General features: G+C 40.2%; 1 protein-coding gene across 1 annotated transcript; it reads left to right on the top strand.

The window, feature by feature from the left end:
• The first annotated feature begins 11 nt into the window (after nucleotides 1-11).
• Nucleotides 12-26,551, top strand: TMEM167A (transmembrane protein 167A). The gene is made up of 4 exons (XM_074952812.1): nucleotides 12-122; nucleotides 14,800-14,909; nucleotides 19,182-19,216; nucleotides 25,483-26,551. Exons 1-4 carry the CDS (start codon nucleotides 120-122, stop codon nucleotides 25,551-25,553), a joined length of 219 nt encoding a protein of 72 aa, XP_074808913.1. The 5' UTR covers nucleotides 12-119; the 3' UTR covers nucleotides 25,554-26,551.
• Nucleotides 26,552-27,313: the final 762 nt, after the last annotated feature.

Genomic DNA, 27,313 nt, shown 5'->3' with positions numbered 1-27,313 from the left:
TGATGTCTATCAGTCACGTACCGGCACTTCCCTGACCAACCAGGAGAAAGCTAAGCACCGTCCCTTCCGGCTCCGCCCCCTCGCTCCCGGAAGTGTGATGTGGCTGGAAGCGGGGAGCTATGGTAAGCATGGAGGGTGCTGTCCGCGCGCGGCTGAGCCCCTCTCCTTTCCTGTCCCTCTCCCCAGGCTATGTGGGGCTCCGACCGCAGGAGCTCGCGGCCGGCCGGTCTTTGCGAGTGACGCGCTGGCTTGTGGCGCCTGCCCGGGGCCCCCTCCCACTTCAGCAGCCGAGCTGGAGGCTCAGTCTCGTGGCCGGGGCGGCCGCGCTGTAGGCGGGGGGCGGCTGCTCCTCACCCCTCCCTGTTCGACGCGCGGAGCATCCCGCGAGCCTGTCCCGGTTCGGTCGCCAACGCTTGGTTTGAAAAATTAGCTAAGAGCGTGCCGGTGACGTCATTCAGCAACCCAGACAGGAGCAGGGGAAGGACGGGCGAAATCTGTCCCTGGCCCCCTTAACTAGCACGTGATGTATGTCAGATTCTGTGGTTCTCACCCAAGAGCCTCAACTCTGACCCATGGCCTGGCGTCTTTGACATTTGTACCTTTGCTTTATTTCTTTAAAGGGCTAAATATACTTAACCCACTTTTCCTATTTGGCAGCTGGCAGTTTGATTCTTGATAACACACCAGTGACTGATGTTTCTTGAAAATAATGAGGGTAGTTAGAAAAGAATGATTATATATCATTGGACTTACACATGAGGCTAATCAATAAGTGTTATTAATTACTTCTTATTCAGAAGGATTTTTTGTGTTTACATTTTGAGAATATGGGTATAAATATTAGTATTTATTTTGGGGTCAGAGTTAAGGTTGTTACAGTTTGATAAAATATTCATTTCTGTGCTGGATAAGGATAAGATGTTTGAACAGTGTAAGATTAATGATGTATTTACTTCTTTCCTTGCTTTTAAGTGTTTGATGTTAATGTGAGTTACGTAAGAAAGTAATTCATCAAAATAAATCTTCATGCTTATGATGCCTTCTGAGTTACTGAAGTACAAGTTGACTAGTCTCATCTTCGTGAGTTTTTGTCAGGCTGTAGTTCCCGACCGTGATAAGGTATCGCTTTCTGTCCGCAGCCCTGCTTTATGGTTCAACAGAACCTGTATCCTGCTTTAAAAAGGGGGGGTAAAAGACCTAAAGAGGGTTTCCAGCCTGTGGATCATGACCCCAGTATAAAGAGCCACTAGTAGTTGCTTGTGTAAGCATTCCTTGGCAGATCTTTCTGATGAGCTGTGTCTTGTAGGCAGAGTGAGTAAAGTGTCAGACAAAGCAGTTATCTGCCTGATGTGTTGCATGGTCTCTGAAAATACACGGACACTATGGAGGATGAGCATAAGTAAAGTTTTCCCTTTTCACCAGAAGCCTGGGAGAGCTATAGAACTTTGGTGTCTCTATGACTTTTCCAATGGCACTTTGAAGGATTTGAGAATGTAGGATCATAGTAGGAAAAAAACTGAAAATTCCTGCCTAAAACATAAACTAAGATAACCACATTGATCAAGGAGTCATTTAATTAGTTAAATTTGGCTCTTTAAGTGCAAAATTGGAGAACAATCTGGGGGTCTCTGTCTACCATGAGATAAATTTTTCTGAAAAAGCAATAGAAATCCAAGTAAGGGCATGTTCTGCATAGAGCAACTACCTAGAAAAACAGTGTTCTGACCAATGAAACATACTGCTCTGAAAAAGTTGGGCTAGGTGTTCCAAGGAGCCTAAAGGAAACTGGGGGGGCTTACTTTATGTGATTTCCTCATGCTTCACAACAAAGGAAAGGGATTGGGGGCAGTTCAGGCAGGTGATAAGAACTGCAAATCACCGGGAGCCCTAGACTCTTAACGGGAAATCAGGCTCCATCATGGCAGATCCTAGGACTATTAAATAGGAAGCTGGCCCTTCTGTGGTGCTTACCTCTGGTAGTATGACTGTGAAGAACTATGCTATTGCCTGTTGCTCATCTGTGAAGATCATCCTGTTGAGCTAGAAGAAATGGGCCAAGTTTCATGTTAGCGTGATGAGCATTATCTTCCTCCTGTCTTTAACTGCTGCGGGATAGCAGGGAGGTGCTGGAGCTTTTCCCCAGAGCTGCAGCCTTTTCCAACTGCTTGTGTGTATAGAGAGCCATGTACCGTACATACATTAAAGGTTCAGGTGTGTGTTTACTCGCCGAAGCCATGCCTCATGGTCTACGCTGCTATTTATGCCCATGCTACAGGGGTGAGAAGCGCACATACATTACCCATTGCTGTAAGGAATGTGCAGTATAGACATACCCTTAGTGTGAACTGGGGAGAGTAGAATGGTCAGAACCACTTACATTCTACAATTCTGTCAAATTTTGCCACAAAACTGTACAGCCCAGAAACTAAGATGTTAGTAAAAGCCAAAAATTAAGTTTCTAACTTTTGTGATTGGGGGTGGAGGAAGACATTGCAAATATGATTTTGAGTGATTTTATGGTCTTCCTGAAACTGCAGATATCTTTAAACAGTAGTTCTGTGAAGTGTGAACTGCTCCCATCCATCTCAGTATTACTGTTGACTTTGAAGTCTTATTAATGATTGCCTTTTAAATGCCAACATTAACTTTTTAGCAGAAGCAGTCAGATAATGTGCTTGATCATCGTTACTGGCTGCAGTGATAAATGTAGATGTGGGGGGCCGCAGGATGGCTGCTGACTTGAGTTGCTGATGTGGGAATCTTGGGGTTCAAACCCACCAAAAAATTTCAAATTTCTACCCTGTTCACAACAGGGGCATGAAAGAAGAGGGGCATCCTATTCCATTGCCAGATGTCTCACCTGCCTCTTAGGTGCTAAAAATCCAAACCACCAAATCTTCCCAGTGCTTCTACCTGACAACTTCTACATTGCAGCCATATATTGTCGATACAAAAAACTGTTGTAAACTGAAAACCTCTAAGTTTGGATGCAGTGTAGAATCAATGCAGTTTTAGAATAAATAACACAAGGCTCCAGCTTCTCAGCTGTGCCAGGGTGATTGTTGCTGCTCTTGGGATCAGGATAATGCAGGTATTTTGATACATCTTTATGCTCCCCGATCCCCAGGGCTGCTAGAGGCTATTCTGGCACTCAGCCTGTTTTGTTGGATCCTCAGGGCTGCTCTAAATTTCACACATGTACAGTGGTTCCACAGGGCTATTCCAAGAATTGTCAAAGCACAGCACAGTTTGGCCATGTCCCCAGCTGTGCTTCATAGGAGTTCCTTTATGCTAGGGGAATCCCTAACCAGATGTTGAATCTGCTTTGTGCTGATGGTGCTGTGCAAATCAGGCGGGGATGTAGGCAGGATCAAGTCCAAGGAATTCCATACTTGTTTTCATGGAAATACTGAACTTACTCATTTTCATATGTTCAGTAAATATCTCACATTTTTAAAATTTAAGCTGCTGCAAAACGTCCAGTTTGCCACAGAATTGTGCACAACTCTGGTTTAAAAATCAAGGGCCTTAACACAGAATAGGCAAGGCTTTGTCTGTGGCACTTGGTGTACATTGTAGTCTTTAATTCTGGGACGTTCCCCCTTCCTCCAGGGATGTGGTGAGAAGGTTTTAATCAGTGGCAAGTGTGAAAGTCATCATTATTTGCCTGCGGTCATAAAAGTGGTGTGTATTTCTGAAATTGGGGTATATTTAATATTTATGCAACTTGTGATGAATTCAAAAGTAGCCGTAGTTTTGGAAAATACTGACACAATTCTTTGGAGCTATCTGTTTTACACAATCACTGGATCAGATGTTTACCAGTTTTTTTCATAACTTCTTGGGCCAATATGGTTCATCCTGACAAGAACATTTTATTTATTTTCATGTTTCACATGTTAAAGGAAATGTCTTTAATATTTAAGAAGAACTAGATGCCATAATGTAAGGTAAATATTATTCATCCTTAATTTATTAAAATAGAAAGTTTCTTAACATAATTCTTGGGGAATGTAAATCATTTGTTCCTTTTAAAAATGTGAAGCACACCTAAAATTACTTTTGGCTTAATAGTTAGGCTGTGTGTTGGTGAAATGGAAGAAAGATCTCTTTACATTATCCAAATTTATTGCCATAGTGAAGTTTTCCTATGTAGTTCTCTTTACACTTAACAAAAGTTTAGCATCATGTTAATAGAAATTATACATTATACCATTATTCAATTTCTGATTAGTTGTAGAATATAATAATTGTGTTTGGGTCTGCATTATGTAATCTTGTAGATGACTGTCTTCCAGGGGAATGCAGACAGCCAGAAGAATTGAGTACTTTGCTATTGAGTTATGGAGCAAATCTCTGATCTATTCCTGGTTCTCAACTGTAAATTTGTCAAGATAGCAAAATTTTCACCATAGTCCTTTTCTTTGAGAGCCAAGTTTATCAAATATCTAGTGTTAATACAGTGATTTTCAACTTTGTCAGCATGTGGGTAAATATAGAGTATAACCAAGCAATGTCTACTCCTGGGGGAATTTTGCATCACTGCGCGGGACCAGAATTCATGGCCCCCGCAGATTTCTTTGCTTCCCCGCAGACAAATGACTTCTAACAGGGAAGCAAAGGGAAGCCACAAGAGCGATCATGCACCCCTCCCTGGCAGTGCAGACAGGTCAGTTTGGGTGCCCCGAGCAGCCAGTAGAGACATAAATCACCTCCGGGCGGAGTAGGGGGGGGCTGGTCAGTCGTGTGTGAGAGAGAAAGAGAAACTCTGTCCCTCTTGCTTGCTATTGCCGCACGTTCAGCCTGGAAGGGCAGGGTTTTGGGGTGTTTCTGAGGAGGTAGGTGCAGAGCAGACTCTGTTCCCTCAGGCAGAACAGAATGTAGTAGCCTGCCTGCTTAGTGAATTATTCCTATTGTTCTTATAGTGAATTCCCCCGGGGGTATAAAACAGTTGTAAAAATTTTAAGGCTCCTTTACATTGCCAGAGTGGTGTAAAAGAGCCTTATTGTAAAGGACATTGTGGCATTATAAATGCTTATGGTGCTTTAGTGATTAGAACTGGTCTAAATTTTTGGACTGAAAAAATTTCCTATATAAATGTCCTCCATGAACTGTGTGCTACTGACGTTTCTGGAGATGGTCAGTAGCCAATATAAATTGTGAGTTTGAGTCCCCAGCCCTCACTTGTTCTTTGGTTGCATATGAGGTAACACTGAGTGTATGTACATATATTTGCCGACTAATAACTAGAAGTAAAGGGTCAATACTAGCTACATTAGACGGGGAGGCGGGTTTGGGGGATTTCCTCCAATGCTCCCCACTCCCATTCTCTATCCATTGTATTGTAGTTTAAATAAATTACCGAAATAATTGAAACCAGCATGATTATATTGCCGTATTTTGACAAATAAAATATGCTGAATTTTGCAGAATTTTAAAATACTGTATGCAGAATTTTTAATTTTTTCATTTATAATTCCCTGGGAGTAAATGCCATTTTAATCTCGACCTTTTTAAGAATTTTAGCTATTTCATACAGAGTCATCCTGAAAACTTGTAGTACTTTCTACCATTATACACAAGTCAACCTTTCACTCAAACCATTTTGGATGCTTTATTAGGGTAAGAATATCTTAAAGCTATTTTCACATCAATTGTACTCCAGGACAACTTAATTCTGCCACATATCCATGAAGTTTCTGTAACACATTTTGAGTAGAGAGAAGAAACTTGAAGCGATATAACTTGCAAACCTATGTAGCTCAAAATATAAAAAGTGTACCATCCTCTGTTGTTGAGGAGTCCTGGATCCAAGAATCTCCCTTGATAAACAGCAGTAATACAAAGAAATAATAACAACAACCTGGATTGCCCTACTGAGCTGCAAGAAAAAGGAAAGACAAGATTACTCATCATGGAGTAATATCTCTTTCTTTTCCCAAGGAGAACTTCTGTCTGCTCATATTGCAAAACAATTAGCAGTTTCTTTTTATGAGATTCCCAGGACAGACACAGCAAAGGAGTTGCAGATCAAGATTTAAGTGCTTCGGAAGAGTTATGTGGCAATGACTGAACATCCCCTGGCCTAATGACTGGTTCCAACAAGTACTATTAATCCGTTATTACTAAGAACATCATCTTTGGTTCGAGCCTCAAAAAAAAAAAATAAAAAAAAAAAGTCCTGGGAATAGTTCACATTTTATGAGGAAAAAAATCATAGAAAAATTAGAATAAATTGTATTTGTTATATAATACATGCAGAGTAGTACCAAAGGTATCTTTAAATTTTACTAATATGTCTGGCAACAGAATGTGTTAGATTGATGAATGTAGACATGGAAAAATAAAAGCGCTGCTTAACAAAACGTAGTGAGGTATTAGGCTTTCTTTACTGAATTTTTACTTGTTTGCAAGTGTAATACATATTGTACATCTGCTAGCTCTTGGCACTAAAAGAAGAGCTATGAGACTGTGTCTACCGTATATCCAGAATTGATGTGTGAGTGAATAAACATGATGGTAAAGAATTGAAGTGAAGCATAATATTTCAGATTTGTGACCTTAAGAATCTCATGGAGTTATCTATATTTTTAGTACAAACTGAAGTATTTTACAACCAAAGGCAAGTTTTATAGATTGTCTTATTGATTTAAAATCATGCAGTTATGCTTTAAAACAGGATGTGCAAAAGAGAGATTGCTCTTAGTTGGCCTGTAAGCATATCAGTTGTTTCCCATGCTGTGTATTTATTATTGTATTGATAGACAATATTATTCCTCCAGTTTTTGTTAGGTTCTTTGAAAATTAAAGCATTTATTACAATCATCCGTCCATTTACATCTCCGCCAGTGCTCAGCAGTCCTGGCCACTTTTATGCTCATGTGAAACATTTACAAGCTTTGTTAGAGGAACAATGCACAGTGCTCTTTAAAAGAAAATCCTTATTCACAATGCGGCAGCAAAGTGTGCTAGCTGCCGTAGTGTTCAAAAACTTCTTTCAAACTTGAACCTCTTTTCAACACAGGTGTTAGCATAGTTTAGTTCGTTAGTGTGGACAATGGTTTACTAATGGCTTGTCTCCACTTACTGTGGATCAATGCTTCAGCGATCGATCCACTGGGGTCTAGTAAAGACCCGCTAAATCGACTGTCGATCGCTCTCCCGTTGACTACGGTACTTCACCGGAGTGAGAAGCATAAGCTAAGTTGACGGGAGAGACCCAGCGTGGTGTAGACATTGCAATAGGTCGATTTAAGGTATGTTGACTCCAGCTACGTTATTCACGTAGCTGGAGTTGCGTAACTTAGGTCGAGTTAGCCCCGTAGTGTAGACCTGCCCTAAATGACCACATAAAATTTACACAAGTAACCAGAATACAAAGTTTGTATGTTAACCCATTGACCCTAATTTCTTAGAAAAGGACTTTTCTCTGAATACTTCCCTACTTGAAATATATTAATCCCTTCTCCATTCTTATTTTCCTGTTCTGAAGTAGCATGCTTTCCATTCGGCGTTCAAAAAGAAATGGTTAAAGATTAATTATATTTTTAAACAAATTTGGAAAATTATCTTTGGGAGTAAAATACACCAAAAGCAAGGGCATTCAGAACATTGTTAACTTTAGACTAGTTTTCAAATTTATTAATTTCTGCTCCCCAAAAAATCATACTGTCCAATCAGTCTCCGTTCCTTCTCAGAAGGCATATCATATACCCAATGAATATAAATATTTTAAATCAATTAGCAAAATAAGATCATGCTATAATATGTGCTGGATCCATAGTCCCGCTGGAGACATTGTTGCATAGCTGTAACATGACCTCTAACAAGGCATTATTATGTGAAAATAGACCTTACTGATGTAACTTTGGGGGAGCTCAGGTGGAGAAAAAATCAATTTGAAATTAGTTGAATTGAATTCCCCTCATATTATTGATATTTGGGTCATTTCGCACAATATATATATAATGTAATTTATTATTAATCTTTGTGAAAAAACTGCTGTATGGGAAAGGAAAAAAGTTCCTCCAACATGTATTTCAGAGTAGATTAGAGAAATGTAGAATTCGGTGCACATATTTATTCATTATTTCCAGCAGTGATTTTAATAGGGTTTTTTTTTATTATTCTCATAATGGGAATAGTTTCTATATATATTAATTTCCTGTTAGAGTTTTAGGGGTAAAACATGGGAAGTTTACTGTTAGTTTTAAAACTAACTGCTTTTTTCCCCCCCTTTCAAAGAGTCACTCTTCCCAATGGAGAGCTCTGAATAATGTGGATCCTTTTTAGCCCCTTCACAAAGGTTCTGTTTATTAAAATTTTATGTGGGTTGATTTCACCTTTTTATATGATTGAGACTGTAAATTGTACTTCTGAGTCACACACATTTTACTGTGGATTTTTTTAGGACCATGTGGGTACATTTTAACTGCTGCTGCTGTTTGATTAGATATCTAATATGGGCCAGGAAAAACATCCAATATAAGGTCTAATCACTCAAACAGAAACTGGGATTTATCAGTTTTGTTCAAACAATCACCATCATTCTTCCCTTTTAGCTTTTCTCAAGATAAAATAACAGTATCATATCATGTGATCCAACACACACACACGTAAGGTTTCCTTTGTACCCTTTGTCATTTAAGCGTAAGCTTTAACTGTCTTTTTATTACAAAAATGGTCTTATAAAATTTCTGTGCAACAATCCATTTTTGTAGTTATGTCTGTTTAAGCAAATTGTTGGTAGTTTGACAAGTCATAGTAATTTTGGGGAAAATTTGCTTGATGGCACTGCAGTGGCCTATCATTGACAGAGGACGAAACTGTGAGACTGACCCCTTAACTCATAGAGTAAAAGTCAATACATAATTCCCATTGACTTCAGTAGGGCCAGATTTCACCCCTACTTCCAAAGAGTGAACATTGAACGTTTTCTTGAAATAATATTGTTACTCTACCCATTAGGGTGCTGCTTACAATGGAGAAGCATTCACAGCAAGTTACAGCAAAAGAACATCTGTGTTAGTGTTGAGGCCTAAGGTGTACCATGTTAAGCTGGTCTGAATCTAAATTCTGCAATAAGATCCTCTGATTCTGCAGCATTCATGTGGAAATTTTCCATCAACTTCCAAAAAATTTATAAAAATTAGATTTTCATTAAATATGATTGAGTAATTCCATCCACAGAGTACCCCCCGTGTTGTTTATTTTGCTAGTGCAAAAATCTGAATTTAATATCTCCATCTTTTCAGTTTTTTATATGCCACAGTATTTTGTATTGATAATGCACAACTACATTGTAAAAGTCAGGGAATTAGGAGGTTTTGGTATCTGGGAGGCAACTGGTTCAGCTTCACCAGAGGTAACAATAATTGGAACATTAGAGTAGATGGGGCTCCCAGCAGATAACACCATCTTATCTATCTTGATGTACACCTTCCTTTAGTGCAATGGTGGGCAACCTGCAGCCCATCAGGGTAATCTACTGGCAGGCCACCGGACAGTTTGTTTACATTTGCACGGCTGCCTGCAGCTCCCATTGGCAGAGATTTGCCATTCCCGGCCAATGGGAGCTTTTTCTAGTTCAGCTGAGGCAGCTGGTGCATCAGGATCCCTTGTTCTGTCTTGGGGTTTTGATGTGCCCCAGTGTCCTCAGGGCTGGCTGCCATGGTGTTTACATACGGACTCTGATATGAATATATTTGAAACCTTTAAATTACAATGTATTTTATCTTAACTATTGTATATATTCATCTGAGTATCTCTAATGTCTCACTCAGTAGTGTGGCACCTGAGTGCAAACAGATTTGCCTAAAGCAGGCAATCAGTTAGAAAGATTTTCTTTCTGTATGTTTTCCTTGTGTGGTATGCTGCGGTATGCTATGGATTTCTTAACTATTATTGTATTACTTGATATGTTCAGGGAAGTAATGCTAGGCCATTTTTCTGGCTATCGTTTTGGGAAAATTACTTCAAAGACAGCTGTCTTGCATGTCGCTCATAAAAGGTTAAGATATTTGGTCATTTTGATTTCCAAGGAAAGCATTCTACAGCTGCGGGCCAGCCACTGGAAAAACCCTTGCTCTTGCAAATTTCACCTAAAGCATTAACAGCTTCATTGCCCTAGATGATGTGATAACAGTCCACAAATATTTAGAGACAATCACAAGGAGAGAAGAATAATTTAGCGTAGTACAAGAGAGTATAGATACTGGGGCCCTCTCTGTATTGTGAATTTGCTTCGATTCCTGTAAATGCTTACCAGCCACAGATGTACAAAACCCAAGCACAGACAAGGAAAGCCACAGTGTGCACTGGTTGAGCTTTTCCTTGTTTAAAATCAGGATAGGCTCTACCAGACCAAATTCCTTGTCTACCAATGCAGCTGTATCCATGGCTCGCCATCAGTTAGGACTGTGCCTTCAATCCTGCATTGTAGACAAGGCCTAGGAGTAATGTTACAGCACCAGTTCTTCCCTTCTGAGTTTCCTTTATAATAGAACACAGGCTCATGTGACCCTATATAAGCCAGTTACTAGCATGTGAAGTTTTAAAGGTAGGGCAGTATTTTAGGTCACATGACCCCAATTCAGCCAATTAGATTTAGTAATCCCAACATATATGTAATAAATGCAATATTAAAAATATATAGTTAAGTTATTTGGAAAAGGAATCCCAAGTAATATGTGTTTTGTTATAGTAGCTTTTAATTATACCAATGTCAGCACTTGTATTTAAAATTCCCTTTTCTATTAGTTTGACTTAGCCATAAAAATTCCTTCAGAGCTGAAACCTGAAACTCCAGGGATGAATTTTCATTTCCAGTTTTTAAGAAGAGTTATGACTTTTTAAAATTGTACAGTAATGTTTTTAAAATGTACGTATTTGTCATTTTAAGCCATGTATGTATTTATAACTCAAAGCCTTTTTTAAAATGGAATTTTTGTAGTATTTAATCATATTAGTGCTTTAAGCTATTAACATGGGGAACAATTTAAAAGTTCCACAGCTGAGGCCTCAATATGAGCTACTGCACCTCTTCATTGATTATTGGCAATTAAAATGCTATGAGCAATATAAATGTAAACTAGGATAAATTGTGGACAATGAACCAAATCTGAATACCCGGGTTTGATGCATAGGGATTTCACAGGGGCTGAAGGAAGGAATTCCTCCTTCCAAACTGTAGAGCGTCAACTGAGCCACGCTGCTGGAATCTCTCCCCTAAACATGTGAATGATTAGTACGTACCTGAGGATGCACCTAGCTTGACCTAAAAAGCTATTCTGTGGAGAATCACAGGTAACCTCTCACAGCGCTGTGCCTTGGCTTTCAGATTTTTGCTTTCTGCTGAATCCTGGTCCTTCTACTCTTGCAGGGTCAGGATTAGCTTTAGTGTTCATTTGTGGTAGCCTTAATAATAATACAGTCTGTAGCAAGGACTAACTGTTTATCACGATTGGGGGAAATGATAAATGGCAAAAATGTCAAGTTTCAGAATTTAATAAAAAAATTAATTGTTGGACAAGATTTCTTCTACTCTACATTTTTAAAATGTGTTTCTCCACATAGTTTTCATTCTGAACTTCTAAATCATGTTTCAGCCCTGTCAGTTTTTTTGGGTGTGGTACAGTTTTTCCTCTTGTTATTTTTGTACAGATTTTATAGATACTGTCAAATCCATATCTACTTATGATACCTAAAACCTCAACAAATTATCATAAAAGTTTATTGACTTCTTTTTGAATCATTTCATTTGTAACCATAAAACTCCCCTGCCTTGCTCTCTAGCTAAGTCACTATTGTACAATATGAACATTTTTTTCATTTCACTTAGTTCAGAAGGGTTTGATTCCTGATCTCTTTCTCCCTTAGCCAGGTAGAGGTGAGAATTGAGCAGCGGTAGAACATGTATGTCTTTGTATACTCCTGGGGGAGTTCTGCTCATGCACAGAATTCATGTCCCCTGCAGATTTTTCTCCCCCTGCAGAATAATACATTCTGCTGGGGAGGCATTGCAATTACAATTTTCGCCCACCAGGGACTGATGTGGCGCCAGAAGAGAGGGCAGCCAACTCAAGGTTGGAGCAGCCAGCCAGGGAGAGGGAGGGAAAGAGGCTGCCTTCCTCACAGCGCCCTGCCTGCAGGGCCAGGTGAGGAGACACGGGATATGTGGGGGAGGGATGGATAGAACAGGCTACATGTTGTTGCTGGGGGTCACATAGACAGTGGTTCAGAAGGGCTAGTGGTGGGGGACAGACTGGGGTGGGGGCACAGGAGCTAGTGGAGGACAGGTTTGAACCAGGGGCTGAATGGGTGTGGGGGTGCATGGAAACATGGCGATGGAGGAGAGGGTGCAAAGACACATGGGGACAGGGACAGATGTGCCTGACTGAACGAGAGAGGCTGGGGTCAGCCAGGGTCTGCATGGGGAGACTCCTCAACTCCCTAACCATCCTTCCACTGCCAAAAAAACCTCTCTTCCGTACTCCTCCAGCCCATACCCAACAACCCACCAGGTTCACTCCCAGGCTCCCACCCAGCAATTACTTCCCTCTCCCTCAACTCCTCCTTTACCCCTTACTCCCTAAATCCTTTGCACTGCTTCTGAGAGGTGCAGGAAATACTTTTCTGTATTGTTGTTTAAATGAATTATTACTCAAAGTTGTGTATTAATATGCCTTGTAAGGAATCTCTTTGTCAAAAAACATTTCCTGAATCTTTTCTGCTGTCTGTACTGTTACAGACATACTTGCTGACAGGTATTTTGAAATAAATTACCAAAATAATTGAAACTGGTGTGAGTATATTGTTATTTTGAAAATTAAGATATGCCATATGTTACAGAATTTTAAAATATTGTGCGCAGAATTTATCATTTTTTGGCACAGAATTACCCCAGGAGTACTTGTGGCAGTGGAAAGAAAGTGCCATGGCAGTTCGTGACCCCTATGGCCTTTTTAATAGTAGCACTGATGAGATCTTAATGAATCCCATCCAGTTCTCTGCTAGAAGATTGTGTGCCTTCATGTTGCAGTCTCAATAACTGTTGAGTACCTACAGATACAGTATTAACTAGTCTTTTATAATGAAGCCTGCTGGGTCCAACAGGAGGAAAAACAGGTATTCAGACAGCAATCTTTCAGGGACCTAAAACCCCAGAAGGAAGGAAAAACTTAATTCTTTACTTGTTTTGTCCTTTCTGGAGTTGAGAATAAATAAGAATTTAGAGCATAAAGAAAATAAGGCAATTAGCAGTTGTCTAATATACTTCCCACAATTATCTTCAGTGAAACAGCATATGCTATTGAGTTAAGCCAAATACCAGCTGAGCAATATTAAGTAGGAAGCAATAAAACTACAGTCTCAGATAGGTGAAACATTTGCACATTGTAAAAAGAAGTTAAATAATTTGAATCTGACACTATGAATCGCAAGCAAGAGGCTGACTAACGTCTTTTTAGAAAATGTAACTTCCTGTGAGCCCACTACAAAGAAAAATGCACCACAGAGGTTGCTAGTGTTTTATTAATTGAAACATAGTGGCTTGGCACTTACAGCAAATTAGCATCAGTATAGATAATGTGCTTGCTAATGGAAATATAGAAAGTCATAACTGAAGGTTTGTTTTCCCTGCATAGCATCTGCAGTTTCATAAAGGGTGCTATATATCTCATGCCAGCAATGGTAATCACAGTCTCTGGTTTGTGAATAGATAACACAATGTCCAGACAACATAAATTAAGTGCACAAGATGAATTTGCTGTGTCTTATCAATGTAAGTCAGACTAATAAACTTGGTAATTTTATATTTCATTGTTTGTTTTTTTAACCTATAGTAAATGGTTTTAAAATAAATATTTCCCAGAGACAAGAACAGATTCTCAAGAATCATTCCGGGTTCTTATGGCCTTTAGGCAGTTAATTAAAATCCCGACCAAGTGTTAGATGTTTACATCCCAGTATCTTAATTAAAATACTGTGCCTTATTTGTGCAATATTTACTATACAATGAATTCCTTGAGACGTGTTGTTTATATGAACGCCACCTTTTGAGTTTCAGAGAAAAATATAATTTGAAAATGGTAACTGATTAACACTGATATGGCTTTAAAAGACCACAACTGAGTAATGCTTTTAGTTTATTTTATGGGTTTTTTTAAATGATTGGATTAATGTAAATTAATTGTATCTATTCTGCAGAAGATCTTTTGTAGGTAGACTGCTGATCTTGATAAAATAATACATGAAAATTTTAATGGCTGAATGGTTCTGTTTTTCTTAGTGGCAAATCCCTATTTTGATGCCCCTCCACATAATTTGTGTCTTTTATTCTGGGGCTATCACTGCTTTAATTGTCAGTCTTTTTCCCCTCTTTCATCACCTACTGATGCAAATCAGTTTCATTTACTTTTTGGCTGAGAGAGGACAGTATCTGTATTCTTTAAATCTGAGGATGCAATTTAGGGGTTTCTCTGAATCAGCTTGGAAACAGGTGTTGGAGCAAAAAAGTAAAGTATACCCGTCCCCCACACCATACCAAATGAGTGTGAATAAATGCTGAGTTAGGAACTAAAAATCTTGACATCACTTAGGCATTGTACATTGCATATGGCTGATACAATCCCAGTGAACCAGACTTGTTTAGAAGAGCACCCATTTTTTAAATGAGTATTGTCTCCTTGCTCTCTGTTTTGTGTGTGTGTGTCTGTGTGTGTTTAGAAGAGGTAGTGCGAGACTTTGAAATGGCTTGTAATGCAAAAGTGTAATTGGGTTTTTTTTAACTTTCTTTTTTAGTCTGCGATCTTCAACTTTCAGAGCCTACTGACAGTAATCTTGCTGCTTATATGTACCTGTGCTTATATCAGATCCTTGGCTCCCAGCTTACTGGACAAAAATAAAACTGGGTATGTTATTAAGTCTAGTTGCTTCTAAAAAAGTTTTACAGATTGTCTGCTCACTTTGTAATGAACTGCGTATATCATTTGTGTTTTCACACAAGATGTTTAAGAGAGATTGAAATTTTGGTACTAGGCATTTAAATAATCTTTACATACTTCAGAATGTAAGTCAACAGTGTTGTAGTTTGCTCATCCTTACAGAAGATTTTTCTCATCTTAAAATTAAAAATGCTGCTGACATAAACGGGTATCTCCTAAAATGAAGAGGATGAAATGGCATTTGCAAGTGACCATGGAATTTTATAGTCGAGATTTTTATTATATAAAACAAACCCCAGCAAATCTTGCCGGTAGAACTATTCTGTAGATTTTTAGCTTTCTGCCTGAACAGGTGCTTATTAACTTCAACTCTCAGAAATTCGATATAGAAAAAAACTTATTTGGTCATCTACCAATTTTTCTACTTCCATTTATTCTCACAGATGTGTATGTATTATGTCTGTATGGTTTTTAAGGTGGGGATGGAAAGAAAGGGGGAGAACCTTTTATTATAGTTCTATTAAATTAAGTCTTTGAGGGTACAAGTATGAAGGAAAATAGTACCACAGATAGTTAAACATTTAACTAGGAATTCTGATTAAAATGAATTTTCAAAATATTTTTAGAAATATCGAACAAAGCCTCATTATCTCCATAGAAGTGAGTGGTCTCATCATGCTATTTTAATATTTTTCAACGATAAGGAACTTGCCTTAGAACCAGTGTTGCCTCTAAGCTGCGCACCTGCATGGCTGTACAAGAGTCACGCACTTGATTAGTAGAGCCGCGCACATCCGGCGACTTATGTTCAGGTGCCCTTCCCCCGTTGCTGTTCGGCTGCGCTGCTCCTGCCCTCTGCCTTGGAGCCCTTGGCCAGCTGCTCCCAGGACCCTCCTGCTGCTGTGCAGAGGGGGAGGGGTGCTGATGTCAGGGTGTCCCCCTCCCCCACCCATGTGCCCCATCTCTGCAGAGCAGGGGTGGGGGGACAGGGCTTGGGAGTTAGAGCCGCTGGCAGCCGCTGCACTCTGAATGAGCCTTCAGACTGGTGAGTGTGGCTGTGCTTAAAGAGACAGTGCATGGTCTTTCATGCACTTCCCCAGCAGCCCCCACACACACGCACACTGCCCCTCCCCCTCTCTCTCTCACACACACAGTCTCTGTCTTGCATGCACGCGCACACATACTGTCTCACGCGCACACACAGTCTGTGTGTCACACACACACACACCCCTTCCAACACAAACTTGTGTTGTTGTTACTTCTTGGTACTTCCTGCAATGCACCTATATTCTCTGTAGTTTTATTCTTGCAAAGTGCTGTTATTTTTGTTTTTTGGCTGGTCTATGCATTTCATCATTTTATTTCTCTCTTATGCTTAAATTTAATTCTTTGAGTAGTGAGTTCAAAAATGCCTAACCTGTCCTGGCTGGAGTAATTATCCCTATGGTAACTTTTAAAAAATATATATATTATGTCTAGGTTTTTTGTTTCTTCTGGTGGCACATATCCGCACATTACCTCGATATTGGTGCACATAACAAAATTCACTCTGCACAAGGATGGAAAAAATTAGAGGGAACATTGCTTAGAATAACTTTAGAAATTTCCTACTCTCCAAACATACAATTGGATTTTGCTGTTTTTGTCCTCCTTTGACTGCCAACATGGTATTGTCCACTTTGAGTCTTAAAGTCTGGTTCTATTCTGGAAAATGACAGTTTGAAAAGGGCACTAACCTATTCAACAAATTTTCTCCATCTGTGTACTCAAAGTCATATCAGTATTTATATTAGTATTTATTACTTATTTCTGTTAATATTGCTGGGCCAACCGTTGTGGGAAAATGAGCTGGATTCTGTTCTGGTTGCTTCTCAACAGAATGGTAAATGAGGTACCAATTGCTGGGCTAAATTCTGTCCTCGTTTACACACGTGCAACCCCATTCATCAATTATGTTTGAGCCAGGAAGAGTAGAGCTTGATATTTAGATCCCATATTGAGTTTGTAGGGCTGTCGTTTAAAAATACCATCTTTTTGCTTGAAAATACAGCCAATTTGATCTGGAAGCCTTTGAGAACAATAACTATATATTATCCTGCTGTTTCTACATTTACTTTTCAGAACAGACCATTTTTTAACTAATTCTTTACTAAGAGAATTGTATTTGATTTACTCTGCAATGCATCTGATGAAGTGAGCTATAGCTCACGAAAGCTTATGCTCAAATAAATTTGTTAGTCTCTAAGGTGCCACAAGCTGTCCTTTTCTTATCACACTGGGGTTTTCTTTTAACTTGTACTTGAATGTCTATATAAGAAGATGCACTAGCCTTTTCCATTTATCTGTCCTTACACAAGAAAATCATACCACTACCATTGAGATGAGGGATTTTTCTTGACATTAATAAAGAAGGGAAGACAGGAAGATTTACTGAAAGATTTTATTTTTTATCTGAGTTTCTGCTAGTGGAGGATAAGACAATAGTCAATGAGGTGAACACAGTAAAAAGTTAGAATATTTATTTTACTGATTAAAATTCTAGTGCTGTTTTTGGCATGTAATACTTCCTTTAATCTGGAGCTACTATGTTTACTCTTGAAGAAAATCTCTCTCAAGTACAATAGAACTGTCTTTATACCCCAGGAATGTTTTCAAAGGGTGCTGTCACAGTGGATGACTTAAGCATTTGATCTGTAGGGTTATATTTACATAGATGTTGGAAGTGCCATTTTATTTTTGTTATATAAAATATTGAATACTTTGTACTAGAAAATGAAATGTCATTGCTTCCAGGCCAACACTTAGTTTCCTGAAAGTTAGATATTTACAAAGAACTAATATACTGTAAAACCCCTGTCCCTTAGTGCTAGAATATTCCATGCTTAGTTGGGAACATCTAGACATACTGGATAAAATGAATTCTAGAGATATTTCATCTTACCACAGAAAAGTATGTACCTCATTATGCCTGCTCCAAATTAGGACCAGCAAAGTAATACTATTTCCTGTTCACTACTCTTTAGAAATGATCAACAGTAATATTTATTAGCTACATTTCTGTACTAAGAAAGAAAATTTGCATATGTTGAGTGTCTGTTACTTTAAATACAATCTCATCTTTGATGGATGGGAGATGATACAGCAAAGTGATATAATATACCCCCATAGCCTTTAAGAAGCCCCTTGTATTTGCTGCTGGCTTTTCTCTTTGCCAAAATAGTATTGAACTGTATCTAGCTACCGCCGCAAAACAAACTTTTTAAAACCTTTTCTTACTCTGAAGTATTTTGAGTAGTCCCAAATGTGCTATATCCTTCCTGTACAACGGTCTTTCTGATATCATTTGGGATGATGGGATGGAAAAAATTCCATTTATCACCCACGTCAGGAGTTTTAAGCCTCTGAAAATGAAGCAATTTGTTTTCATCTGCAAACTTTTTAATAACAAACAGCTCTGTCATTTCAATTGAATACAGTACATTCTTCCCCTCAAGTCATCAGTTTTAAGTGATATCTTACTTGCGGTGCCAAAGCTTTTAAATTGTGTGTCACCTATACTCTGCCACTCTTCTGAACATGCCTCTGGACATATTGTTAAATCACAGTTCAGTAAAGAAGTAAAGGAAAAGCCTGTAAAAGGCTTAACTTAAAGGAACCCTGTCAAGGTAAAATTTGGCCCCATATCTAGATTTTCAGAAAAGTTTTTGGAAAACACCACCAATAATAATGCTTCCATGATTGATTAATTTCCAACGAAAACTGATTTGTTTAAATGTAAACTTTCCTCTCTTGTGTTTGCAACACAAAATGTGTAGCATTGTTACATAGGAACCTCAGAAAGATACTTTCTCTACTTTTATTGCCTAACCTGAGAGGAATGCAGAGTAAAGAACATAAATAGTGAAAACAATTAGATATCAAAAAACCATTAGGAGATGGTTATGTGAGCAAATACCGTGTAAGTTTCCCCTAACAGGTTGGCAGAGCACCGCTTCTACCCTGGCACTTTGTTGGCAGAGACTGCCATTTGTGTTGGTGTTTTGGGAGGGCAAGCAAAGGATGAGTTGATCAAATTAAACATTTGAAGTCTTCAGAGGTGAAAAGTTAGTGCTCTAATGCACTGTTTCCTTATGGAGAAAAAAACTTAAATAGTAAATCATGCATCAAATGTCACTTAAATTATTTTTAAATTATCATATTAAATGTAGAACTTTAACAACTTTTTATATATCTATACAGATTATTGGGCATATTCTGGAAGTGTGCCAGGATTGGTAAGTGTGTTTTTTCTCCTTGGCTCTGATAGCTAGCTCAAACTCTTTCCATAATGTACAATATTATTACAGTGATTATAGCTGTATGTAAACATGAAAAATATATACTCATATATCAGCTTAAAAATGCAGGATGGTATGAGATCCTGTGGGATTTTGCAGGACTGGTTTTGTAATTGCAGGTTTCTCTAGTGCTAAGTGGACTTGTTACTGAGTGCTTATTAATTGTTAAATTTACAAAATCCTTTGGACTAGGCCTTATTAATTCCTTATATTACATATTATTTCTTTTGATTTATAATAAATGTGTGCAAAAATTACCTATATTGTTAAGAGTTATTGCCCATTAGAAATTCTAACTGTAAATGTCTGGCTTTGGGCAGTAATTTCTCATAATAAAGGGACCTGGAATTTTTCATGTAGTAAAGTTCTATTTCATCATAAATAACCTTTTTCATTCCCCTTCTTGGTTAGCTTCTCTACTCTTTTCAGCTATTCTTGAAAAGCCATTGGTGCCAAATGGCAAGTATAAAGAGCTTGGTCAGCTGTTTTTATGACCTAGAGGGAAATTTCCACTTTAATTGAAGTCATAATTAATTTAGCCTTCCATGATGCCAGTTGTGGTTAACTTTATATTTCAAATGTCTTTGGGGGAAATGGTACAGCTCAGTGGCAGTTCTGTGTGGGTGTGCTAAGTAAAGAACAATCAGGTATACTTTTCTTCTGTGAATAAAGTGTTTAAAAGAAAAATGAAATGCTAAAGTTTAGATTGTACAATATGCATATAGCCAACATATACTTATTTGTGTAGTTCTTGCTAGTTGCCACTCAAGCTTAAATGAAAACTAATTGTTCCCATTTTTCTTTGTCTAGTTATTTAAATGGTAAGACGTATTTCTCACTATAAACAAAGTGCTGGTGTTGTCTATCTTGCCTAAATGAAGGGTCAGTTGTGATACTGACATCAGGGAACTCAGTGTCGGAGACTGCAAACAATTTTCTTTTCTAATTCAACACAGTGGAACACTTGCAATCAAAACTTGAATCATTAAAATATTTGGTTGAAATATTTTTCTGCAGCCCAGTGTCTTCCACAATTCTGAACCTCTGGATTGCTCTCCTCTCTCTGCAGCTCATGGAGGTGGAACAGTGTCTTGGTGTTGTTCAGTCGGGCCACACCCAGTTTGCTCCTACTTGCTGCAGTTTCTCTGCCTCCACAGCAGCAGACAGTGGTGATTTCTTTTTGCTCCCACCCTTACTCCTATTTTAATGTCTCTGCCCTGTTTTTTGGGCAATGGGGAGCAGTGTTCTCCCACCTTGACGTTCCTGGGTTGGTTAACCTGTTGGGGTATAACCCTTCCTGAGCCTCCACTGCAACATCTACCTGCAGGCTCTTCTTTGCCTGATAGGCATGGCAGAACAGCCAAGAAATCACCAGGTCAAATCCAAGCATTGCTCTATATATGAGGCAGCTTTCCCATGCTCAGCAGATGGCGAGTTGTGCTCAGCCTGGACCCAGCCTTCATCCTTACCTCCATTAGGTTGTGGGGCTCCAAGTCAGCAGACAGGTGGAGTCTCCTACCCACCAGGGCATCCACAACTCCAACGAAACAAAAATGGACTAGGAACCCCAGCACAGAGCAGGGAGAGGCTCCAAAAGCAAGGAGGATCTGGACGACTCAATTCAGGGGGTAACTCCTAAGAGTCCCGTGCAGTACAAAGAAGTTAGGTTTGTGGGGCCGCCAGTTCCTTCCCTCCCTTTAAGTTTTAAAGTGGATCTTGAGTGCCCTTGACAAAGAAGCAGAGCTTCTAATCAGTCTCCCTCCCTCCCAAGCAGATCAGGAGGGTTCTAACAACAAATTCCCCCCTTGCTGTGGGAATGGGACCCAGTGTGGGAGGATTTTGAGACAGACCTCTCGAGAGGTCACCAGGGCTCTATGGAAGCCAAGCTGTCAAAGGCCTCACCAAAGTAACAGCAGAGCGTCTGCGCTCCCAATGTGCGCTAAAAAGCTTTAAAAAAAAAAATGTAAAAGGTTAAAATTCTCCTTCTCCTTTGACGAAGGTGAGATTTCTGAGTCTGATACCTGAACAGACCACTGAGGATAAGCCTCAGTAAATTCCTCCCTTGAGGCTGCAATACCTCTTCAGTCTTCCTTCGATGAATAAGCCTAATAAGAGCAAGTTTGGGGAAAACAAAAGTGACCTCAGACTCTATAATATTCAAGAACCAAAGGGCTCTATTGCTGAGACACTGAAGGTTGATGCCATTGTAGCATCCCTCACTAGGGATATGGTTATCCCCTCAGAAGAGGAATCCTATCCTAAGGAACCCACGGATTGAAAGATGGAGTCCACTCTCAAAAAAGGGCTCTGAAGCCGCCTCCTCCACCCTCTGAGCCTCCCTGGCAGTTAGCTGTTTTTGCAGGAGTATCTATTTCCTGGCTGGAAGATCTCAAAGCCCTTAATGAGAGAGATCATCCTGACTTTTGCTCCACTTTAAAGAAAGTTTCCCTAGCAACAGCATTTGTAGCTGATGCCTCAATAGGTGCAGTGAGGTTCCTAGCCCAAGCCACAACTTTCACCTCAGTAGCCAGGCATCACCTATGGCTGTGTCCCTGGAAGGTAGATACGTGTTCTAAGTAGGCTTGGTGGTTGGCCAGGTTTACAGGCTTCTTCCTTTTTGGCAAAAAGCTGGATAAGGTGTTGGCTGACAATACAGCAAAATCCAAACGGTGTCCCCCTTCCCCACTAAGGACTCTCAGAATAGAATATAGACAGTGCTTCAGAGAGAGCCGCTCTTTTCGCTCCTCTTCCTCTAGAGGTACCAGAAAAGGGACAACAGATTCCCCAAGGAAAAACAGTAGAATCGAGATCCAAAGGGAAAGTCCAGAGGGACCTGGCACCCTAATACACTTTATGACAAAGGTCACATAGGCTTCTGCCTAATGCTGAAGCGAGGCAGGATTTTCCATTTCCTAGAGAAATAGTTTTCATTGACCACAGACAAGTGGGTCAGGGAAATAGTGAGCCAGGGATATTCCTTCAGGCTGAGTCACCACCCCATCCATTCTTCATCCAGTCACCCATTTCCAACAACCCCTAAAACACAGTCTGATCCAGAACAAAATATCTCATCTTCCAGATATGGGAGAGATAGTCAGTGTTCCCTCAAAAGAAAGTTTCTCCAGGTTCTACTCCATTGCCTTCATTGTACAGAAGTGCATGAGGGATATCAGGAAGTATTCTCAACCTCAAAAGGCTCAATAAGTAGATGAAGAAAATTAAATTTTGGATGGAGACCTTGACCTCTACTGAGACATACCTGTCTCAGGAGGACTTCTTCATTTCAGTATATCTAGTAGACACATATCTCTATATCCCCATCAGACTGCAATCACAGACTTCTGAGGCTTGCCTGTGGCAGGAAACATTATCAGTTTCAGACATTCCTGTTTGGCCTCACACGGCCCCCAGGTTTTTTTAACAAAGAGTTTGGTGGTGATAACATCCAGACTCAGGTTTCACACAACTCACCTGTTTCCTTTCCTGGATGACATCCGGATCAGAGCTCCATTGCAGTCAGCAGCACACAGGGCCATGTCTCAGACATTGAATATCCTCCATGCACACAGCTTCATCTTCAGTGCCAAGAAAAGTTCTCTGATTCTACCCAGGAATTTATTTTCTTGTGCCAAAGCTGCAGAGCCTATCATACACTATGCCTCCAACTGCAAGGGACTCCTGATGTTGTGCATAGGGATCACTTCATCAACACAATCACCCATCAGGAGTTTCATGCCTTCATACTAAAGATGTGGGACCACTCCCCAGAGCACATGAAAGATAAAGAATGGTTATGACACAGATGTGCATCTATCTGTATGTACAGTGTGGGCTCAGACATTGGTTTTTTGGTCTCATGCAAGATTTTATATTTCTTTTGTCTGAGAAAAATAGGTTAATAAAACACTTCAGCACGTTCACTGAGTGGTTTGGTTTGGATTGATTTCCTTCCCTTGGATTATGTTTCCTGACATGGTAGGTTGCATCTTGGCATTTCTGCTGTTCACCCCCTCCCCTCTTATATGACGTCATGACATACTCAGTGTAGGAAAATGGCTTTGGAGATGTTTATGTACTATTCTTATCAAATAAAATGTTAGAAGACATGCACAAACACTTCTACCAAAATGACAGGTTTCAGAGTAGCAGCCGTGTTAGTCTGTATCTGCAAAAAGAAAAGGAGTACTTGTGGCATCTTAGAGACTAACAAATTTATTTGAGCATAAGCTTTCGTGAGCTACAGCTCACTTCATCGGATGCATGTAGTGGAAAATACAGTGGGGAGATTTTATATACACAGAGAACATGAAACAATGGGTGTTACCATACACACTGTAACAAGAGTGATCAGGTAAGGTGAGCTATTACCAGCGGGGGGGAGGGGGGACTTTTGTAGTGATAATCACTGTGGGCCATTTCTAGCACTTGACAAGAACATATGAGGAACGGTGGGGGCGGGGGGGAGGTTAAACGTGAGGAAATAGCTTTACTTTGTGTAAAGACACATTGACTCCCAGTCTTTATTCAAGCCTAAGTTAATTGTATCCAGTTTGCAAATTAATTCCAATTCAGCAGTCTCTCACTGGAGTCTGTTTCTGAAGTTTTTTTTGTTGAAGAATTGCCACTTTTAGGTCTGTAATCGAGTGACCAAAGAGATTGAAGTGTTCTCCGACTGGTTTTTGAATGTTATAACTCTTGCGTCTGATTTGTGTTCATTTATTCTTTTATGTAGAGACTGTCCAGTTTGGCCAAAGTACATGGCAGAGGGGCATTGCTGGCACATGATGGCATATCACATTGATAGATGTGCAGGTGAACGAGCCTCTGATAGTGCGGCTGATGTGATTAGGTCCAATGATGATGTCCCCTGAATAGATATGTGAACACAGTTGGCAACAGGCTTTGTTGCAAGGATAGGTTCCTGGGTTAGTGTTTTTGTTGTGTGCTGTGTGGTTTACTGGGTTTACAACAACCCAGGAAAGAGTCTGTGGGTGGAGGCCCTGGGGCAGAGCAGTAACTAGGAATTTTGGCACCTGGGGCAAGAAAGCATATTTGCGTCCCCTACCAGAGGCAATGCATGGGCGAGGGGAGCACATGGGGTCGCTCCACTCACTTTTTTTTGGTTGCAGCCCCCCAACCCAGACAGATTGGGCGGCCTGCTGAGGTGAGTCAGGGTGTGTAGGTGGTGCTCCCTTCCTGAATCCCACTGTCCTACGCTGCCTGGTGTCACTGCCCCGAGCCCTGACGCACTCGGCCTGCTCTGGTTACAGCATGCCCTAGGGGTGATTTCAGTCAGATCCTGCCCCATGGGGCAAGACGGGCAGTTTGAGTCCTGCCTGGCATTCACCCCACAGTGGCAGCTCCTGCAGTTCTTGTGCTGTGGGGCTGGCGGGGCTTGGCTCTCTGCTATGGGCCTTGCAACCTTCAGGCTTGCAGCGCTGCTCAGTTTTGGCCCTGCCCCCCTGACTGGACCAAATGTGTGTGAGTGGAGTTGTGACCTGGCTCATGGGGTTGCAGTGCCACTCACTCAAATTTGGCCTACCCAGATTCCTGGCAACATGACGACTGGGCCAAACCTGAATGGTGCTGGGACACCAGAGGTTGCAGTGCCTGGACCAGGGAGGTGAGCCCAGCCAGCCCTGTGGGACCAGGAGCTGCCACATGGCCCTTTGAAACGTTCTGGCGACCCAATTTTTGGGTCCCGACCCACAGGTTGAGCAACGCTGATGTAGAGGGTGTAATGGGAGGGAGCATGGCCAAGCACTGATGAGCTACATCTGTTTCAACGGCTATAGAGCAGCTCAACAGCTATAGGGAGCTGCTTTAAGCTAAACTGTGCTGGGACAGAGCTAGGCAGAGATTTGGGGAACCATAACTGGCTTCTTGCTGACCTCCTCTCTGTTTTGCCAAGTGGACTTTGGATGCAGCAGCAAATCTGCCTCTATCTTTTACTTATAATTTTCCCCTTCTCCACCCTCTCTTCCTCCTTCCTTCAACATCCTAAAGTAGCTACATTCACATCCTTACAATTCTTTCAACTATTGAATATAATTTTCTGTTTTACTAATTTAAACAGGATTGTACTCATTGTACCATACATTATATATCAATATATTCTATTAAGCCAGAACCAGTTAGATATAATGTCTGCCTGCTTCTGTGGTGACATCTGGTCAGTAATTCACTTTAATTCTTTCCACCAGGTGAACGGAAGAGTCCATATGTAGCTGTGTGCTGTATAGTGATGGCTTTCAGCATTCTGTTCGCACAGTAGCAACTGAAGAATGTCAAGAATATCTTGCTATCAAGCTAGTGGCTTAACGGACTTTGGGCAGCAAAAAAGATAAAAAGCATATTCTAACCCCTCTATCTCTTTGTTGCGTGTGTTGGATGGGCCATACTTTTGGCAAGCGTTTCCTTTTTTATTTTTTATTTTTGTTAGTGGACCATGGTGTACAGTTTAACAAAATGTAATTCTGCAATTGAAGACCTGTATTTTGATTACGAACCGTTAATTTAGTAGTATTGATACTGATGTGTTAAATTCTGCAAAAGTCATTGACATGCATTGTATATTGGATTTCAAAGTGGTTATTTTTAAGCCATGCAGTTGAAAACAAAGTTAATAAATATACATCAGTTTGAGAGGTCTTTTTCTGTGTGTTTAAAAAGACATTCTTAGAACAGGAAGACCTGATAGGAATAAAAAATCCACATGATCATAGAGTATGGTTACAGAAATGCATTCAGTTCACTATTAATTCATTTAATGAATTCCTGCGTATTTCATGGCCCACACATTTATGTACACTAATCATAATACCTCTGGTTTAAATGACATCTGCAATTTTTAATACTTTTTTTTAAAAATTCCTATACAAATATGCAGTAATAATCGATGCAGGTCTTACCAAATTTAAAAAGAAACTTTCTACAGTTAAAGGTCATAATCATTGCAAATCATGTAGCTTTGCATCTAACTACCTGATTAGAATACACAAAGCTCAAACCAGTAGGTGTATAAACTGTACATGTACATTTTTAGAAAGTAAAGTTCTCCAAATATTTTCAATACTGTACCACAAAGGAATTCTAATGACTGTACAGTTGAGTATTTGTTAATGAGCTGTTTAGTACATCAACTCTTTCTAAACTGAAGATTTTATGTAATCTAGCCATTCATTTAACTGTTTCAGCAGCCTTGTAAGTGCCAGTGTTCTAAAGCAGAGGTGGGCAAACTACAGCCCGTGGACCGTCCTGACCAGGCCTTGAGCTCCTGACTGAGGAGGCTAGCCCCCCTCCGCCGTAGCCATGCTGCCATGCAGGTAGTGCAGCTGGCTCCGGCAGGGCGTTGCGGCTGCTGTCGGGATGGGGAACGGGGGTTGGATAGGCGTGGGAGTCCCGGGGGGCCTGTCGGGTGTGGATAGGGGTCGGGGCAGTCAGGGAAGAGGGGGGGTTGGATGGGTTGGAGGTTCTGAGGGGGCGGGAAGTGGGAGGGGACGGATAGGGGATGGGACCAGACTGTTTGGGGAGGCACAGCCTTCCCTACCCGGCCCTCCATACACTTTCGTAACCTCGATGTGGCCCTTAGGCCAAAAGGTTTGCCCACCCCCTTCTAAGGGATAAGAAAAGCTACTGTAATTAAATTAACTGCTGCATATTAATGCTTGCATTTTGGGTTTATTCCAAATTTATGAAAGATTTAGTCTTTAAAAAACTATCTAGTAACTTATTTTGATAGCGTGCCTGAAAGGCATATTTATACTTCATGACATTTTTGCCTGCATCTGAGAGTTGTCACTGTCACTATTGACATTTTGAAAAGCTAAGCTGTGTAATCAGAATGAGCAAGGTGGCAATAAAACAAACTGGAAGATGTACAGAAGTCACTGATTCTTGTTAGAAAAATACCTTTCAGTTCCTACAGATGCCTAAGTTACATTGAATGCAAATTGTTTTACATCTCAGAGAAGAAGTGACTATTTGACACCCATTAACTGTTATAGAAGCAGGCCATAGGTATAGCCAAGCTGA

This window comes from Natator depressus, chromosome 5 (genome assembly GCF_965152275.1).
Source record: "Natator depressus isolate rNatDep1 chromosome 5, rNatDep2.hap1, whole genome shotgun sequence".
In the NCBI taxonomy this organism is placed as follows: domain Eukaryota; kingdom Metazoa; phylum Chordata; order Testudines; family Cheloniidae; genus Natator; species Natator depressus.
This window is presented reverse-complemented; position numbering and strand designations above follow the sequence as displayed.